We start from the raw sequence: 18,994 nt of genomic DNA, 5'->3' as shown, positions 1-18,994 counted from the left end.
GGGTCGAACTTAAATAACTTTTATATTACTTGTAACGTCACTTTCTGGTTCGAAATACATATTTATATTTATATTATCTACGTCGTGACCTTATCCCAGTTTTGCTAAATCGAAAGCTGAAGTAATTGTTTTATTAGGTCGTAAAATGCCAAGTTAATTTAAAGCAAAATCTAGTTCTCGTGTTCTTTGTGAATTGGAATTATTTTTAACTTGTGATAAATTGAAATTATAAATAGACTTTCATGTTTTCTTTGTGCTTGGATAAAATTTTGTGTTACGTTATTAATTTTTTTTTTTGCTCCTTTTAATGTTGATCGACTCTTTATTAGTTAAAGCTTTAGTTTTTTACAAACTCGTACTACAAAATTCATGCTTATTCATGTATTTCCTCCGCCATTTTCCGCAGTTTGGCACCTCACGTCACAAATCACTTTACCGATATCAGCCCTATTGGCCCTATGGCTTCGGCGCAGTACCGATCACTGGCGTTTGTCAACAAAATGGTGCTCGACTCTTAAGACAAGCTAAATTACACCATATTGTTAGCGACATTGAGCATATTTTTTTAAATACCTTCGCGAAGAAAACCTTCTGTACGTAGTTATTATTATTATTCTGTGATATTACTCCTTATCCAAGTCATAATAGAATCAAACGTTTTACACAAGAGGCGTCAAGATTTTCCTCCGCCATTTTCCCCGAATTATGTCATACAAAAGCCCCCGAATTCAGTTAATTATAATTATCAGCCGTTTGAAAGGACGAAGCAAAAATAAATTAACCATAAGAAGAACGTGTCCCGGCGAAGCGAAGGCTAATTTAGTCCAATTAAATAATAATTAGGAAAATTATTTCTAAAGGCCGCTGTAGACGTGCTACTTGGATTTGTGACGTGTATTTTTTTCAATGTTTACGTACATAGTACATACAGAAAAGTCGATAGCATTTTTGTTGTTGAAAAGCATCTACACTCGGCATCAAATAAATCGCACCTCCCGCGACAAGCACTTATCAAACGTATGCATCCCCACTTCCCACCAACATTGGTACCATTTGAAAGCCTAGTTCTAAACTTCATTTCATTAAAGGAAAGGTTTTTACCCCAAAAATTTGTCTTTACAAGGATCCAGAGTCACTTCTTCAAAAAATAGGTAGTTACGCTATAGCCATTTTTTATGACTATAAAACTGTTAAGTTGGGATTAATCGCTATCCATCTGTTAAAGAGGACACGTGAGATCTTTATTTGGTTTTATAACCATAAAAATTGGTCTAATTGATCCCAGAGGTGAGCCCAAAGTGAGGTCTATTTTCAAGTCACATTTATGGTATATGTTAATCATTTATTTAGAAATGAAATGTATTTTTCTTTAAGGATATTTATTGGGCTTTCAAATAACACCAATATTGTTGGGGTACCATGATTGTGTCAGAAGAAAATCTTTAAAGTTCGCGTCGCGGAAGGTGCGGTTTATTTGATGTTGAGTGTATTACCTTCATCTTACTTATGATGATGCCACAATGTTTAGTAGTTTTTTGACAGTTTTATTGGTTTTTACACTCGACTACGTTAGCTACGTTTGGAGATTCGAATGCTACTGGTGGAGATGTATACGCATTATCATACCCAGAATTTTACCCTATTATAGCCCAAAATTTAATTTTGGGGTTCAGTTCAAAAATTATATATGTATTTCGTTTCTTCAGCGACTTAATTTAATCGCCGGTGCTAAAGTAGCAAGTCTGCGCTAGCCCTAAAATCTGAAAAGCGTGTTGAGCTGTGTGAAATCTCATAATGCAATTGTTGCTTTGTAATTTAAAACTGATTACTCGTACTATTTAATGAATGATTTATTATTGCCTTACTCGTATAATTGAGATTATTCAGATATCTACGTTATATATTCTATAAATGCTTCTTTTTATTTAAAGATATAATTCAATATCTTTTTTCAAATCATTACGAGCAGAGCATCATCAAAAATATTGCAAAAACGGGACAAAATATTCAAACTATTTTCAGGCGTACGAAGTCGCAGGCTCAGGCAGACAAACTTCGACGGCACATTAATAATGTGACATGCTTTGTATTTGGCATCTTTATATTCTGTTATTTCTGATTCTTCTCATTGAAACCCCATTTTATGTAGTATGTTCTTTTGCCCACAGCGCGACGGTCGCGGATACGGCCCAGAGGGTTACGGTGGTGAGGGGTTCGTGCCGCCGCCCCCTATGCACCACCCCCCCATGCCCCCACAAAACCAGGTCAGTATATCAGGATGTGACCCTTAAATAGGGAATGAAACCCCTATAAGGGGGACTAAGGCCACAAAATATAACAGAAGGTAAACTCATGTATGTACTTCGCATACCTCGCTCGCTCGCATGTGTTGCGTTTTCGTTATGATAGAAAAATGTAACTCTTAATACTATGAGAGAAAGACAATAACAGATATCCACGTATAATTATGTAGTTATGTTTAGTACGTTATTATAGTAATCGTTTGCAAACAAATACACGAGAAGGAAGTAGTACCTATGTAGTTGAGTGGTTGACACTTTTATCCAATAATTCCTAAAACTTCTTTAAAAAACAATTCGATATTCCTAATAATTGAGTTGGCTTTCAATTTGTCAACGTTTAAAATGAACTATTGAAATACAAATAAATACCTTACTTACCTCCCGGAATCAACTGGTAGTTTAAAAACCGAAAATTTAGTTTTTAATGTTCAGTGTAAGCAACCGTCTACTTAACAAATGTTATAATACCCCTTTTTTGTTGTTCACTAATTTTCGCACTTACAAAATAATTTCACAAACGCGTGAGCAGCGTCACTCAAGAGAACGCAGTCGCGCCTCGCATTCGTCCAAGACAGTCTTGATAACGCGTACGTGAGCGGTGTCTATGTGTGCGTGGCTCGAGCGCGCTTAGTATGGAGTTTACCTTCTGTTATATTTTGTGCTAAGGCCCAGAACACACGGGTTTGAAACCGGTTTGAAATGGTCGAGTCATGTGTGGTCTCTTCAACGGAATCTATGGCAGAAACTTAGATGCAACTCAAAAGTAACTAGAAGCACACTAGAAGTTTCAGTTTCGTTGCAATTGCGTTTCACCGTGTGTTCTGGGAATAAGAGTTGAGGCACTAACCACAGTGCTCTAAAAAAATATTTCGCTTTTTGCAATTACGGTCGACTGTCTTTCGTTGTCTAGGCTAGTTAAATCCACGATAGCCGAACGGTGAATGGTCAGACTGACCGACTCGAGATCCGCGGAACGCGGGTTCGAATCCCACCGCCACTCGACTATTATGGTGAACCCACTCGTAACACGAGGGGCTGATGGGTTTATTAGTAATCTTAAAAAAATATATATTTTTCTTCTTCTACTGAAAAAGATAATACTCGTATGGATTCAGCAGATAGTTCATCTGAATACGACTAAAATAGTGTAAAATAAATAATTACAAATGTTTGCCAACCCCTTGCTTCGATTTTACATATCTGTCCATCTCGTTTCATTCCACAATTTCGTTTATTCGGTTCTTCATCCAGAAGTCCATTGCTGGACAAAGGTGTCCCCTAAGGATTTCCACAATTTTAATGACACCAGGTCCAACCAAGATTTTATTCTTAACTACAGTGGTTCAGCACCGGTCGTTGTGGAGATCCAGCTACGTCCAAAGTCTGGTCGCCGAGCACGTAGAATTTCGTCCAATGACCCCAAGCTACCTATCCTTATCACTCGCGCATAATTATATTGCTGTCGCGACGCGACTGTGCTACAGCCAATGATATTATATAATAACAAAAGCAGATATGTTATAAGCGCTCGCGCTGTGAATACTCAAATACGTCCCAATTGGGACGTCTTGTGTTTAGTCTTCGTGTGGCCTGCGTCGTGCGCAATCGCGTGCGTACCACACCGTAAGTTCCTGTGTTCTTACCAAAATAAATAAAAAATGCCATCGTGTGTGTTTCGAAAGTGTACCAATTATGACTCTAAAGTAAACAAAATACAAGGGATCTCTTACCACATGTGATTATGCAAAATTATTTAGTATTTATATTTTCAATTATTTATGCAAACAATCAAGACGCCATGCGCCATGTTCAAGTTAAGAAAGAGAAAGCGATCTTGTTTTGACGTTAGAGCGATAAGGATGCGTGCGCTGCGGACATAGATTAGTTAGTTCAGAATCGTTAAAACTATAGCTATCTCTTTCATTTGCGTGCTATTTCGTATGTTTTGTTTCACTTATCAGTTTACATTTGTCAATGTGTGCAATTTGGAATAGCTCGGCACGGATTAAAATCGTAATTTCTATGAACGTAACATATCTATAGTTCTGTAATATCATTGGCTACAGCAGTAAGTGTGCGAGCGCGACAGCAATATAATTACGTGTTCGGCGACCAGACTAATACCTACTAAGTAGGGGAAAGTAGTACGAGATGATCCCCTTAAGCGGGAATCGCTGTAAAATACATATTTTTCAAGGAAAACCAAAAATAAAGACGATTACTACTAGTATATTTATCTATCCAACTTTCCTTATACTCAAAACCAGAAATTAATTGAGGTTTCATTAAAATATTTCATTTTTTGAAAAACCTTACAAAGTGATCATCTTGTACACCCCTGTGGGTAAGATGATCCCCCAGGTAGGGGTAAGATGATCCCTATGATTCTATTCTATGATCTATTCTTTTCTGGTTGTAATCCTTTCGGAGTACCTAATTATGCGAACAAATCGTTAAAAAGTTAGAAAAGAAAAACATTTACGAATTAAATAACGAAAATAATCTATTCTTTCTTGGTACCTGCTAAAAAGCGTTTAAATAATTTAAACGCTTTTTGGCTGGAGCTGTGTTGCATATATCACAAATAAATTCACCTGCTTCATCACCCTCTACCCCAGCACATGCTTTATGGCCCCATTTTCCACATGCATAACATTTTATCCATCCTTCACCCTTGGTATCGCTTGAAAACTTTTCTGTTCAGTACAGCCACTCAGTATCATCTTCTTCAGAGTCAGGTGAGTTATATGAAGTTCTCTTTCTTTTATTTCGCTTCCCTTTACCTACTCCATTGACTTTTTGTTTTAATTCCCAGGGATCATCTCGTACATATAGGAAGGGATCATCTTGACCCAAGTCCCACTTTTTGTTAAATATTTGCTACAATAATCTACAAGTACGCAGCCACGTTTTTATGGCCAAAATATTAAAATTAAACCTAATAGAAAGCCTAAAGACAACAGTAATTACATTTAACATTGTTTGAATAAAAGTAACATAAGCTCAAAGTCATGCCTATTTTAGATCAGAAGTACACAATTTTTCTTTTTTCTCGTCAAATTCGATGTATCGCTCACGCCACCATTACGATTTGACTGAAGCGGGGAGGTGCCTAGAGCTATGTTTTACCAGTGAAAGAAACTAAATGACGTTAGTGGTTTCAGCACAATCGCAAAAGATCATCTTACCCCAGGGGATCAACTCGTACTACTTTCCCCTACATCTTTTGGTTGAAAAGAAACGAAGTTTAATAATATTTTGACTTAATGTGACTGAAATGTGAAAAATATTTTGCCAAATCGTCATTGTCTACTCACGGACATTGCCCGCGGGCGGCGTGCGAGCAACGAGCAATGTTCGGTTCGCGAGCGAACATCGATAAAGACGATCCTGACGCACTCTCTTCAACGACTTTGCACTAAACGGTCTCGATATTATTGTAAAATACCGAATAGACAATTAATCTTATACAGTCCACTCTTTTCATTTATTAACTTCCACTACACTCACTATCGAAGTAACAGTCATATTGCCACATAGTGTACAAATCCCCCCTGTTTCCAGGGCGGGCCGCCTCAGCAGGGTGCGGTGATGATGGTGTATGGGCTGGACCCCAGCACCGTCAACTCCGACCGGCTGTTCAACCTGTGCTGTTTATACGGGAATGTTGTTAGGGTAAGTTGTTACGTAATTTTTTGGCTTAGAGTAGGCGCACACCGTTGATTTTTAGTTGGCCGATAGTTGTGCCCGATTTTCAACCGACTTCAAAAAAAGGAGGAGGTTCTCAATTCGACCCGTATGTTTTTTTTTTTTTTTTTTTTTTTCTATGTTTGTTACGCGATAACTCCGCCAATTATGAACCGATTTGAACAAATCTTTTTTCAGCGTATAGGTAATACCTCAAGGGTGGTCCCATTTAAATTTAATAATAAAAAAACAACCCCCAAGGGTGGAAAATTGGGGATGAACTTTTTTATACGCAATATCTCCGCCGATTATGAACCAATTTGAACGATTATTTTTTTGTTGAATAGGTATTATCAAAAGGGTGGTTTCATGCGAATTTGAAGAAAATATTTCACCCCCAAGGGTGGAAAATTGGGGATGAACTTTTTTATAATATACATTAAGAATATGGTCTCAATGTACTGCCTACCTTCAGTGGTAACATCAAGGTAATAATTAGTTAACTAAAAAGCAAGAAATAAGTAAAATTTTATAAAAAAAAAAAAAACCGACTCCAAAAAACCTACACTAAAAAAGTAGAAAAATAATTACTAATTACCTACTTACTTATTAGGACGAATTATTAATATTTATGTAGGTATACCATGATTGATACTTTTGGAGTCGGTGCAGGCAAACTTTACATGTTTCATAATCTTGGCACCGACTCCAGAAGTATCAATCATGGTATACCTACATAAATATTAATAATTCGTCCTAATAAGTAAGTAGGTAATTAGTAATTATTTTTCTACTTTTTTAGTGTAGGTTTTTTGGAGTCGGTTTTTTTTTTTTTTATAAAATTTTATAAATTGTATGAAGAATCGGCCAAATCGAATCGGCGTAGTGTGCGCACTCCCATACATGCCCATACTGATCAACTGCCCGACTAAACTATCGGCCGACGAAAAATCAACGGTGTGCGCCTACTCTTAGTCATCAAAATGACAACCGGGATGCAAAATGTCCACTTCTCGAAATTACAACTTCTTAAAATGTGAACTTCGCTAAAAGACAACTTCTCATAATAATGTCTATTTCGGATATTTCGATTATTTGTGGACATTTTGCGTCCCGGTTGTCATTTTGAGAAGTTGTCATTTTGATGACTAATCCAATTTTTTTACTTACTTACTCCTATGGCTCAGCGAGCGACCGAAAGCGTGTCTATCGGGCTTCAATAGAAGATTTCGCCATTCACTTTAGCTTCAACCACACCAACGCGTGCAGATCGCCTTTGCCGGCACGATTAAAAGCCAAAAGACAGGTCGCGTGAACTGTCATAGGTCGCGCGACCTGTCATTGGCCTTTGATCGCGTCGGTGATGGCGATCTGCACGCGTTGGTGTGGTTAAAGCTTTTGTCATGTCACCCCAGCAATATCGAGGCAGACCCACTGAACTTTTTTTTAAATTAGTGGATTCAATAACCAGTGGATTTTTAACAAAAATAACACGTTTACCATCAAGACTAAAGCTTCAACCACACCAACGCGTGCAGATCGCCATCGCCAAGGCCAATGACAGGTCGCGCGACCCATGAGGCCTCAGCCTCGGGCAACGAGCGGGCAGCGGCGCGGGAGCGGGCAGCGCACTCCTTCTTTTGCCCACAATAAATCGAGTGTTAGGAATAAATTTGAATCGAAATAAAATTGTCGCCGTTGTTCAGACATTTCGTTTACGAATAAAAACAAATATCTCGACAACACAACCCCGAACACAACACTTCCCTGAAGTTCGCTGCTAAAACGCCGCGCGAGCTGCCCGCTTGTTTCGAGAACGGGTCTGCGTTTCCCGCCCCGCTCCCGCGCCGCTGCCCGCTAAATTCGAGGCTGAGGCCTGACAGTTCACGCGACCTGTCATTTCCCCACGATCGCGCAGTGATCGCGCCGGCGCGATGGCGACCTGCACGCGTTGGTGTGGTTAAATCATTAGAACGTGAGTTGCTGCCTTCATTTTCTTTTAACTGGCAGGTCACTGGTATTTTGAAGAACCTGCTGAGCTTACATACTACCATTAGATGTGTTTACTTGAAGGTTACATAACTACTAAGTCGTGTGGTTCCAGCAAAGTAGAATAAGACCACCTCGACTCTTTCCTCTCTCTCTATCTCGTAAAAGGCGAATAAGGGACAAATATGCGAACATCGGAAGAATAATTTTATCATTTTAACTTCCAGATAAAGTTTCTGAAGACCAAAGAAGGCACAGCGATGGTGCAGATGGGCGACCCGGTGTCTGTGGAGCGATGCGTGCAGAACCTTAACAATGTCACCGTTGGCGATTACACGTTGACCCTTGCGTAAGTAGGATATTTTACAAGCTTTTATTTTTAGTAATTAATTTTATTAACTCTTTTTAACCCCTTAACCCCTTTAGCTAAGATAAATTGTATTATACTTATGATAAAGGTCATCCATTAATTGCGTCACTTTACGAAAACCCAACTCACAGAAAATCTAACAATACGAAAACCTAACTATCTGAAAACCTAACTATTCGAAAACCTAGCTAATCAAAAACCTAACAACCCAGTTTTTGGAATACCCAACACCCAAGTAATAGGGATGTTTCCTGGGTCAAAAAGCAAGAGTTTTAATTAGTCCGTCAGTTAACTTATCAAAAAATACTCTACACGTATTTTTCACTTTTTCAAACTAATGAAAATTTAAAGAGATAAAGCGCGCCAAAGTTCATAAGAAGAGGCCCGTGACGTCAATGCTTGCATAAAAGTGCCGCACGTTGTGACGTCGTGCGGAACTTCAACGCACCTTGACTATGTAATTATTTGTTACATTGACAAAAAAATATATGTGTCCAATATTTTTTGATATTAAACATGACGGACTAAAAAATTTTTTTTAGGAAACTAGCCTATTATTCGAAAACCTAACTTTCGCAAAAAATACTTTGACATATGACCTCACCCTTTAGACCACTAAATTCAGTCAATTTTCTAATACTAAAGCCCGGTCTGTGAGCACGTAGAATTTTGTCCAATGACCCCAAGCTACCCATCCTTATCGCTCGCGCGTTATTATATTGCTGTCGCGACTGTGCGACGGGCGCCCGCAGTGAGTGTGCGAGCGCGATAGCAACATAATTACACGCGAGCGATAAGGATGGGTAGCTTGGGGTCATTGGACAAAATTCTACGTGCTCACAGACCAGACTATAGCTATATTTTTTTCTCTACAGGTTCTCAAAGCAAGCGTACCTATCAGAGGTGATGAACCCGTACCCTCTAGCAGACAAGAGTCCCTCGTTCAAGGACTACGTCGGGAACAAGAACAACCGCTTCCTCACGCCCGCTTCCATACACAAGAACAGGATACAGCCCCCCTCGAAGGTAACAGGACATAGTCATAGGACGTAGTCATAGGGCGTTGTCATAGGACATTGTCATAGGATAGGGCATAGTCAAAGGACAAAGTCATAGGACAGGATTCACAGGATCATAGGGCATTATCATGGGACAGTGTCAGAGGCCATTGTCATGGAACAGTGTCAGAGGCCATTGTCATGGGACAGTGTCATGGGGCATTGTCATAAGACATTGTCATCCCTATGTAACCCGTACCCCCTAGCAGACAAGAGCCCCTCGTTCAAGGACTACGTCGGGAACAAGAACAACCGCTTCCTCACGCCCGCTTCCATACACAAGAACAGGATACAGCCCCCCTCGAGGGTAACAGGACATAGTCATAGGACGTAGTCATAGGGCGTTGTCATAGGACATTGTCATAGGGCATAGTCAAAGGACAAAGTCATAGGATAGGACCATAGGGCATTGTTATGGGAAAATGTCATAGGGCAGTGTCATGGGGTAGCCATAAGACAGTGTCATCCCTAGGTAAGCCCTACCCCCTAGCAGACAAAAGCCCCTCGTTCAAGGACTACGTCGGGAACAAGAACAACCGCTTCCTCATGCCTGCCTCCATACACAAGAACAGAATACAGCCCCCTTCGAAGGTAACAGGACATTGCGATAGGACATAGTCGTAGGATGTTGTCATAGGACATTGTCATAGGGAATAGTCAAAGGACAAAGTCATAGGATAGGACCATAGAGCATTGTCATGGGTCATAGGACAGTGTCATGGGGCATTGTCATAAGATATTGTCATCCCTATGTAAGCCCTACCCCCTAGCAGACAAGAGCCCCTCGTTCAAGGACTACGTCGGGAACAAGAACAACCGCTTCCTCACGCCCGCCTCCATACACAAGAACAGGATACAGCCTCCCTCGAAGGTAACAGGACATAGTCATAGGACGTAGTCATAGGGCGTTGTCATAGGACATTGTCATAGGGCAGCGGTTCCCAAACTTATTTAGTCTACTGCCCACTTTGAGAATAAATTATTTTTAGCGCCCCCCATTTTTGTAGTCAAGCTCAGTCGGTGTCTAAGAGTCCTCTTAGTAGATGACGCCTCCCAAGCCTCTACACAACGTCCCGATTTTTTTTCTGGGTCTCTTACCGCCCCATTTTAAGCCTGCAGCGCCCACAAGGGGGCGTTATCGCCCACTTTGGGAAAGACTGTCATAGGGCATAGTCAAAGGACAAAGTCATAGTATAGGACCATAGGGCATTGTCATGGGTCATAGGACAGTGTCATGGGGCATTGGCATAAAATAGTGTCATCCATATGTAAGCCCTACCCCCTAGCAGACAAGAGCCCCTCGTTCAAGGACTACGTCGGGAACAAAAACAACCGCTTCCTCACGCCCGCCTCCATACACAAGAACAGGATACAGCCCCCCTCGAAGGTAACAGGTCATAGCGATAGGACATTGTCATAGGACATAGTCATAGGACGTAGTCATAGGGCGTTGTCATAGGACATTGTCATAGGACACAGTCATAGAGCGTTGTCATAGGACATTGTCATAGGGCATAGTCAAAGGACAAAGTCATAGGACACTATTATGGGAAAATGTCATAAGGCGGTGAATGGGGCAATGTCATAAGACAGTGTCATCCCTATGCAACCCATACCCCCTAGCATAGATACAGCTCCCCTCGAAGGTAACAGAACATAGCCGTGAGATAGTCACAGGGCATGGTCAAAGGACAAAGTCATAGGATAGGGCCATTATAGGGCATTATCATGAGACGGTGTCATTGCACATTGTTTGTTAATAACAATCTATCCATAATGTCCTCTATTAATTTGTTTTAGGATGGTGTCATAAGGCACTGTCATAGGACAGTATCATAGGGTATGGTCATAGGGCACTGTCATAGGACAGTGTCATAGGCCATTGTCATATAGTTCCAATATACTGAACTGTCCTATCCATGACATTGACAGCGGGGCGCCACCGTCAGTACCGGATCGCTGGTTCCGATTTTTGCCATGTTGGAAACCATATAGTTGAACGATGGTAGCGCCCCCCTGTCATTGAGTTTGGTGGGACAGTTCAGCGTGGGTCATCTATAGAATAGTGTCACAGGACAGTCCCAAAAGGCATTGTCATAGGTCTTATTAGATTTCACACCTTACTATAATGCAATAAAGTTCAAAATCCATCGTCTCCAGGTGCTGCATTTCTTCAACACGCCGCCTGACGTGTCGGATGACCAGCTTCTTCAAGTGTTCAAGGACTACGGGGTTGCGCCGCCGCATACCATCTCTAAGTTCCCACTCAAGAGCGAGAGGTGAGTCGTCTGTCCATCGGGTATTATAGGAAACTTGTAGACCACTAACGACATCTATTGGCATGATTTGACAGCTCAACTGACAGTCGCGAGTCCATCGACATCGCGAGACGTTTCGTTTCGCCGCTTACAAAAAGTAAATAGAAGACCTCGCAGTTTGCTTTGCCTCTATTTTTCCCTTGTACGAACTATCTTGGAATATAATTCATCAGTTTGGTCTCCATTCTATGCAGTTCACACCAACCTAATCGAAAGTATCCAGAAGAGATTCTTGAGCATCCTTTGTTATCGGCTTGGACTTAGTAGAAGCTTACCAAAATACAGCGATAGACTGATGAAATTTAACGTCGTGACCCTCGAGACTCGACGTAAGTGTCACGACATGGTGCAGCTTTTTAAAATTATAAACTCACGCACAGACTCCCCTAGTCTTCTCTCCTCTATCAATTTGAATATTAAACCCAGATCTCGTTGTCCATTCTCAAACACCTTCACTCTTCAGATTTACCAAAACAACACTTCTTATTTCAATCCTATTGTAAGAATGTGTCGCCTGTACAACGAAATCACAGTTTCTAATCACAATAAAATAGATATATTTAATGATAATTTACCTCGATTCAAAAAGTCAACAATTAGCATCCTTTTAGAAAATGTTAACTGACTGTAACATTAATTTAACTATATTTTTAATAAAATTGTAATAGTTTTAGGCTTAGATTCATTTGCATGATTTTTACAACAACTGCTTGGCAATATTCCATGTTGTGTATATGTTACGGTTAATGTGATAAATTGAAAATTATTAATAATAACCGGTTATTATGAATAATTACCGACAGTCGCGGTAAAAGTGATAAATTAATCACATTTAACAGTGATTATTTAATAATTCAACCTTAGTACTAACAAATTTCATAAAAGAGAACAACATCTTGTGTATATGCTCATGTACAGCCAAACTTTTGAACGTTTTGATATCATATATTAATATAATTTGGCATAATGAGTTTGGAATGTTTCTTGCATAATATTACTTTTCCATGATGCCTATAACATAATGTTTTGATTTAAAGTGAAAAATAGGTTAAGGTGCGGCGGGGGTGGCCCTTGGGCCACCCCTAAGCCGCCTATTTAGTTTTATACACACATAAATGACCTCATATTAATCACATTTACCAAATCATGCGGTAATTATTCATAATAACCGGCGATTATTCATAATTTTCACATTTATCACTTTGACCGTAACATATACATGCTTTGGGATAATGTCTGGTTTTGCTTTTTATTTCATATTGTCATTGTATTGCTTAGGACATTGTCCTGTTTTGTATACGTAATAAAATAAATAAAATAAATAAAAAATACTAATAAAAACCATGATGAAAACAATTTCCAGAACACTGAAAATATTCTATTTAAAAAATAGAATAATCAATATAAAAACATTAGGAAATGTTTCATTAAAATATATTTTAATTGACTGAGCAAAAAGCGCCATCTATTGCAAACCACTTCCAAATCACGCCAATGGATGTCATTAGTGGTATCCTAAATCCAAATATCGAGTAAGAAAATCAATTTGTGAAAAACAGCTAAGCCGCAACGGTACAAGAGCGAAATATGGGAAAAAGAGCCTTGAAGCCGTACATACGTGCCTGCATCCAGCGCCTTTCCGCTACCTTTATGAGATCGTCGGTCCACCTTGTGGGTGGACGTCCTACGCTGTGCTTTCGGGTACGAGGCCTCCACTCCAGAACCTTGCTGCCCCATCGGCCGTCAGTTCTGCGTACTATGCGCCCTGCCGATTGCTACTTCAGCTTGCTAATCCGTTGGGCTATGTCAGCGACTTTAGATTCGTTCGTTAGTTTCAGCTAAAAGACGTCCACTGCTGGACAAAGGTCTCCCCCAATGTTTCCACAACTACCGGTCTTGCGCTGCTCGTATCCAGGTATTTCCCACGACCAGACCAGATCGTCTGTCCACCAAGTGGAAGATCTACGCACACCACATCTACTCGAGATTGTTTTCTTCCACAACGGCCATGAGTCTACGTGGTATAAGTATCAATAAAAAAATTAAGGGATATTAAAAATACCAAAACTTTATTTTCCAGATCATCGTCGGGCCTGATGGAGTTCCAGAATATATCGCAATCGGTGATGGCCATCATGGCGTGCAACCACGCCACCATACAACACCCAGGTGATTATATTTAACTTAGATTTCCATAATTATCAAATTCTTTTATATCTTTACTAGCTTTCCGCCCGCGGCTTCGCCCGCGTGGCGTTTTGTCTGCCACAGAAAAACTTTATCTCGCGCGTTCCTGTTTCAAAAACCGGGATAAAAACTATCCTATGTCCTTTCCCGGGACTCAAACTATCTGTATGACAATTTTAATCAAAATCGGTTCAGTGGTTTAGGCGTGAATGCAAGAAAGACAGAGTTACTTTCGCATTTTTAATATTACTTAGTATAGATTAGTATTCCCTTCGCCCTTTTCAAGGCACTTATACACATCCACTACTTCCGGAGAATAAAACACCCAGCTTTATGCTGGAGTCAAGATGTAGTGGAAGAAACCATGTTGGTTCCATGCCTTCTATGGTATATGGAGTTCAGGATTAAAAAACCTGATAATAAAGTAATCATGCAACTTGGGTCATGTACAAACGAGCCTAAGTAGTTTTTGGAAAAACAAAACATCATAATCTTTACGACTTCTTCCAGGCGCCAAGTTTCCCTTCATAATGAAGCTGTGCTTCTCTTCATCGCGGCAGATCGGCCAAGGGAAGGGCCAAGGCAAGAGCCCAGGCCCTACCGGACAGAACAACGGCGTTGATCACGAATACTAGTAAGAAATTAGCATAATCTCCTATGTATAAATACGCAAGTGGTATAAAAGACATGTAAATTGACTTAGGGACGTTGGACCAATGTTAAGACGGATTTTATTAGGTTGGCAACGCTGGAGGACTTCGATGTTGCCAGTTTCGTATTGCGTTGTTAATAGTAGTTTTTAGTATTCTGTTGTGTCGTAGTAGTTTTTTTGTTATACGGCTGGTTCATGTTTTACCTTGCACAAATTGTAGTTTAAGTCATTGTAATAATTTAGTGATGTTGACGTTTTCATACACCAATGTTTTAACGGCCTATGAGTTGGGGCTGTAAATAATCAAAATAAAATATCCGTGATTGATTTATTGTTGAACTTGCCCATTGAACTGCCGTGCACTTAGAGTGTGCAATATTAGATGTAGTGTAACCTAGTTCTCATTATCTCTCATTGCTATAAATTAGTTTGTACTTTTTCGGACCTTTTCTAGTCAAAATTTTATTGCATAATGAAATGTTGTTACCAAAAGTTTATTTAAAAACGGACTAAATATTTCGTGTTTTCATCAAATATAATAATATATTTTAACTCTTGTACAGTAGGGACCATAGAATTATTATGACTATCTCTATATTTGCTTGAAAATACTTTGATGAGGTGATATTTTTGGTCGTTTTAAACTGTTTTTCCTAAATCTTGTAACTGGGAAATTATTATGTTGTTTCTATGGAAATTTTATTAAAATACATACCTACTATTAAACTATTTCCCTGCCACATTTTAAAATGTACATTCGCGTTTTATGTAATACATAAAGTACTATATTTTTCCATCGACTTTTAAAATTCGCGTCATTTTACACTATGGGAAATAACCATCAGTTTATACAAGCTGGCAACACTTTATTAACTGTCGAATAAAATTTGTTTGTTGCCACTCCTTCCTGATAAAATCTACAGCCAATTTTTTGGTTCGATTGTAGTATGTAAACGTTTAAAAAGTGGCTCTAATTTTACCTCTATAAAAGTACCTATTTTAAGGTTTCTGAAGTTTATTACCAGACAAGTTTTTTTGAAGTTTTATTTATTTCAAGCCTTCGGACGTTGGCGGTCTTACGCGTTGGTGTGGTTGAAGCTTCATTCATTCAAAACAGTGTTATGTGTGTTGCCAGCTTTGAAACTGCAAAAAAAACCTAATACGTATTTTACGTAGAATAGATTTATCCGTTAGTCTATAGGCCTGCAAATTCTAAAACTTTTCTAATATATATCGTGATTTGCTAGACGAATTTGAACAAGCAAATATAAGATGTCTGCTTTTATATAATATACCTTCTTTGTTATATACGAAATATTATCTATTCTTGTAAAGATGACTTGTACACAAAACTTTCTTAAAAACTTTCATTTTTTAGAAAAATAAACTCTGACACTGGAGCATTTGAATAATATAAACGAAATTGTACCTTGAACCCGCGTTTTAAAGTAGTTTTTAAATGGAAATCAAAATTACATATTGCTTTCTTTTCTTCTCTGCCTCGTCTAAGCCAAATAATACGCCAAAGTTTTTAAAAGATGTTAGATTGTAATATACATATTATATAAATAGAGAGAATTAAAAAGAAATATGTACATAATATGCTGTTAAAAAAATGTTAATTTGCGTCAATAGATTTTTAAAGTACAATCAAGTACTCAAGTGTCATGTTCAATATAAAAAAAATATTTAAAAATATATAAAAACGCAATTTTTGTGTGTAATAATGTAAAATTTTATCAGACTAGTTTAATGGACTCAATAGTAAGGTTTAATGTATAAATAAATGTGAGGAATGACATATCTTTGTGACAATCTCGTTGGATTGGTATGACTAGAATGTCAATTTAAATATCTGCTAAAAAGAGCATGTAGATTTATGTAAAGTGTATATTGTATCTGTACACTCGATGTACACTCGTGCACAACTGTGTTAAATATATTTTGTGAAAAAATCACCTTAACGCTTTATGCTTGATATTTAGATTTGTACTTAAATGCTGAGCTAGGGAGTCGTAGTGTATAAAATTAAATTATATAGGATTGTACAGTTGTGCACGGGTGTACATCAGCTTGCCCTGTCAAGAAATAATGTCAATTTGTACATTTTATTTTAGCAAATACATGTCGATATATGCTTCGAAATAATTACATATCACGGAGACAAATAATTCTACTATAATCATAAATAATGTGTATTTAACGTCTATTAGTACATGTCTTTCTCGAATATTCGATCACTCACATGTGACTAATTTTGCTCAATCCCCCTATGATTTTCGTTTCCTTCTACATTTTTTGGTTTTCTTTTTTTTTGTCTTTTCTTACTCATTCGGAATTTTTTACATACATCTTTACGATACCTAACAATCCGTACTTACATTTTCACGTTTTGAACGAATATGGGTTTTTTTTTAAAGAAAAAAAAACTGTTTAAAAAATAAACCTATCCCCATATTCGCCTCAAAAAATTCAGTTTCCGTAACAGCAAACTCACATTAACGTATTTGCTTCTAGCTAACGGCGACGAGCGGCGCACACACACAAACACATATCAAGAAGGACGGCAACACACTGACACACACAGCCACACCACGACTGCGGGGGGAGGGGGTTGCCATTGCACGACACGAAAAATCTACCCTGCCTTTAAAAACGATTCCTTAGACACGCTTTCGCGTCCTATTTAAAAAAAAAGACAAATGTCACTGGAGTCGCGCCAATTTAATCCCGGGCAGATTTTTCGCAATGACAACGTCTTAATAATTCCTTATATTTACATTTTTGTGATTTAGATCACTTCTATAAAGACATTAACAGTTAGTTTTTTTAATATATGAATAGACACAGTAACATTTTTGTTTTTTCATTTATATTTTATAACACATATTACATTTCCATATTATTATTTTTCTTTTTTTTTGTTCTTTTTTGTTGTTACAGGGCCTCGCCCTATTGGATGCGTTGTGCATTTTCTTTATCAAATCTAGCGGCTTAGATAGCTTTTAAGTGATATTCCCATTTTATTTGTGTAATATTAGAATTTATTAGTTATTCGTTCCCAGTGCCATTTTCAAACACTCTACGATGTACATTTTATGGCTTACGCAATTTTCGACTTTATCTCTAGGAAAAAAGAGTTTAGTTTCAATAGAGTTTTGAGGATGGTACTGCAATTTCCCATTTTAGTGAGTTATAGTGATTGATATTAATTTGTGAGTTTGTTTAAGACAATTGTTATAATATTTCGGTTTGTATTCCCTTTTTGTGCGTTCGTCGACTGAAAATGACTTTCGACGCACGAGTTATAATTTTGAAAATTTGGTTGTTTTGTAAACTTGACAGTTGTGAAATATGTACAAGAAATAAAGATACTGTGGTATAAGGTAGACACATTTGAGTTTCATTTTGATTTCAGTCTTAGCACCGAGCTAAGTGTGCATGTTTCTTTTTTATTTTTGCATGATTTCAAAAACTTGAAAAGTAGTAGTCATCGATTCTTTTGACCATTTTTAATAAACTGTGTAAGAACCAAAAAAATATCTAAATGTAAGAAATAGTTTAGCACTCTTTAGGATAGTAGTAAGCGTCATTGCAATGTCAATTATATTCGATTAGTGAAAAAATATGACAGTATGGATTTTCTATAAATTTTTCTTAAATATAAAAAAAAACAAATTTAGCGACTACTCGAAAATGAGTGAAAAGCCTGCACAAGGATAATTTAGAATTAGGTCCAGGTCAATAAATGTGAAACACCATGATTGCGCTATTATCTATTTATATATTTTTGTTCTCGTGTCTAAGATTAATGTTTGTATCGTGTGATTCTTGTGGTAGATCGTCTATATTACTGTTTATGGAATGGCGCTCGGTCCAAGGCCCTTAGGTGAACGATCTCTTTCTAAACTACCTACATTGTACTTCAATCACTGACACAGACACTAAAATACTAAATGTACAGTGAAAAACTAAGAACCGTTCTTCAAACATTGACACGTCAAAAGTCAGCCAATCACAGCAAGCCGAAAGAGTCAAATCACAGAGTCAAATTATACTTTACAACTGTCAAAATACAGTCCTGCCAACATAAAAATTAAAAATGTCATTCCCAAAATGTACTAATGTTGTTGTATCGAAGTAGACTAGTGTAATGAAAAATATTTTGATAGATGTTTGAAGAACTGGGTCTAAATAGAAAAAGACATTACTTCATGACATAAACAGTGAGTAGTCACCAATTAAATAGTTCCATAAATAGCTGATTTAAAATTATTAACATTAAAATTCAATGTTATCAGGTAAATAGAAGCATATCTTTTTCTCTAGAACTATTTTCGAATGAAAAATAAATGTTTTAGTACTAGGACATGGATGTCGTGATAGCTTACTTCTGTTTGTGTTAAATGTACAGAGATTATATTATTAAT

General features: G+C 38.0%; 1 protein-coding gene across 1 annotated transcript in view; it reads left to right on the top strand.

Annotated features, from left to right (window-relative positions):
- The window catches only part of LOC135084642 (heterogeneous nuclear ribonucleoprotein L), a 517,182-nt gene extending 499,225 nt beyond the window's left edge, over positions 1 to 17,957 (top strand). Inside the window, exons 9-16 of the mRNA XM_063979412.1 lie at positions 2,169 to 2,264; positions 5,868 to 5,978; positions 8,207 to 8,328; positions 9,225 to 9,375; positions 11,568 to 11,686; positions 13,806 to 13,894; positions 14,423 to 14,546; positions 17,082 to 17,957. Coding sequence (XP_063835482.1) covers positions 2,169 to 2,264; positions 5,868 to 5,978; positions 8,207 to 8,328; positions 9,225 to 9,375; positions 11,568 to 11,686; positions 13,806 to 13,894; positions 14,423 to 14,546; positions 17,082 to 17,085 — 816 coding nt within the window. The 3' untranslated portion in view covers positions 17,086 to 17,957. The remainder of the gene's footprint in view (positions 1 to 2,168; positions 2,265 to 5,867; positions 5,979 to 8,206; positions 8,329 to 9,224; positions 9,376 to 11,567; positions 11,687 to 13,805; positions 13,895 to 14,422; positions 14,547 to 17,081) is intronic.
- Positions 17,958 to 18,994: the final 1,037 nt, after the last annotated feature.

Source organism: Ostrinia nubilalis, chromosome 26, assembly GCF_963855985.1.
Source record: "Ostrinia nubilalis chromosome 26, ilOstNubi1.1, whole genome shotgun sequence".
NCBI classification, from domain to species: Eukaryota; Metazoa; Arthropoda; class Insecta; order Lepidoptera; family Crambidae; genus Ostrinia; species Ostrinia nubilalis.
The sequence above is the reverse complement of the archived record's forward strand: the minus strand, read 5'-3'. Positions and strand labels throughout refer to the sequence as shown.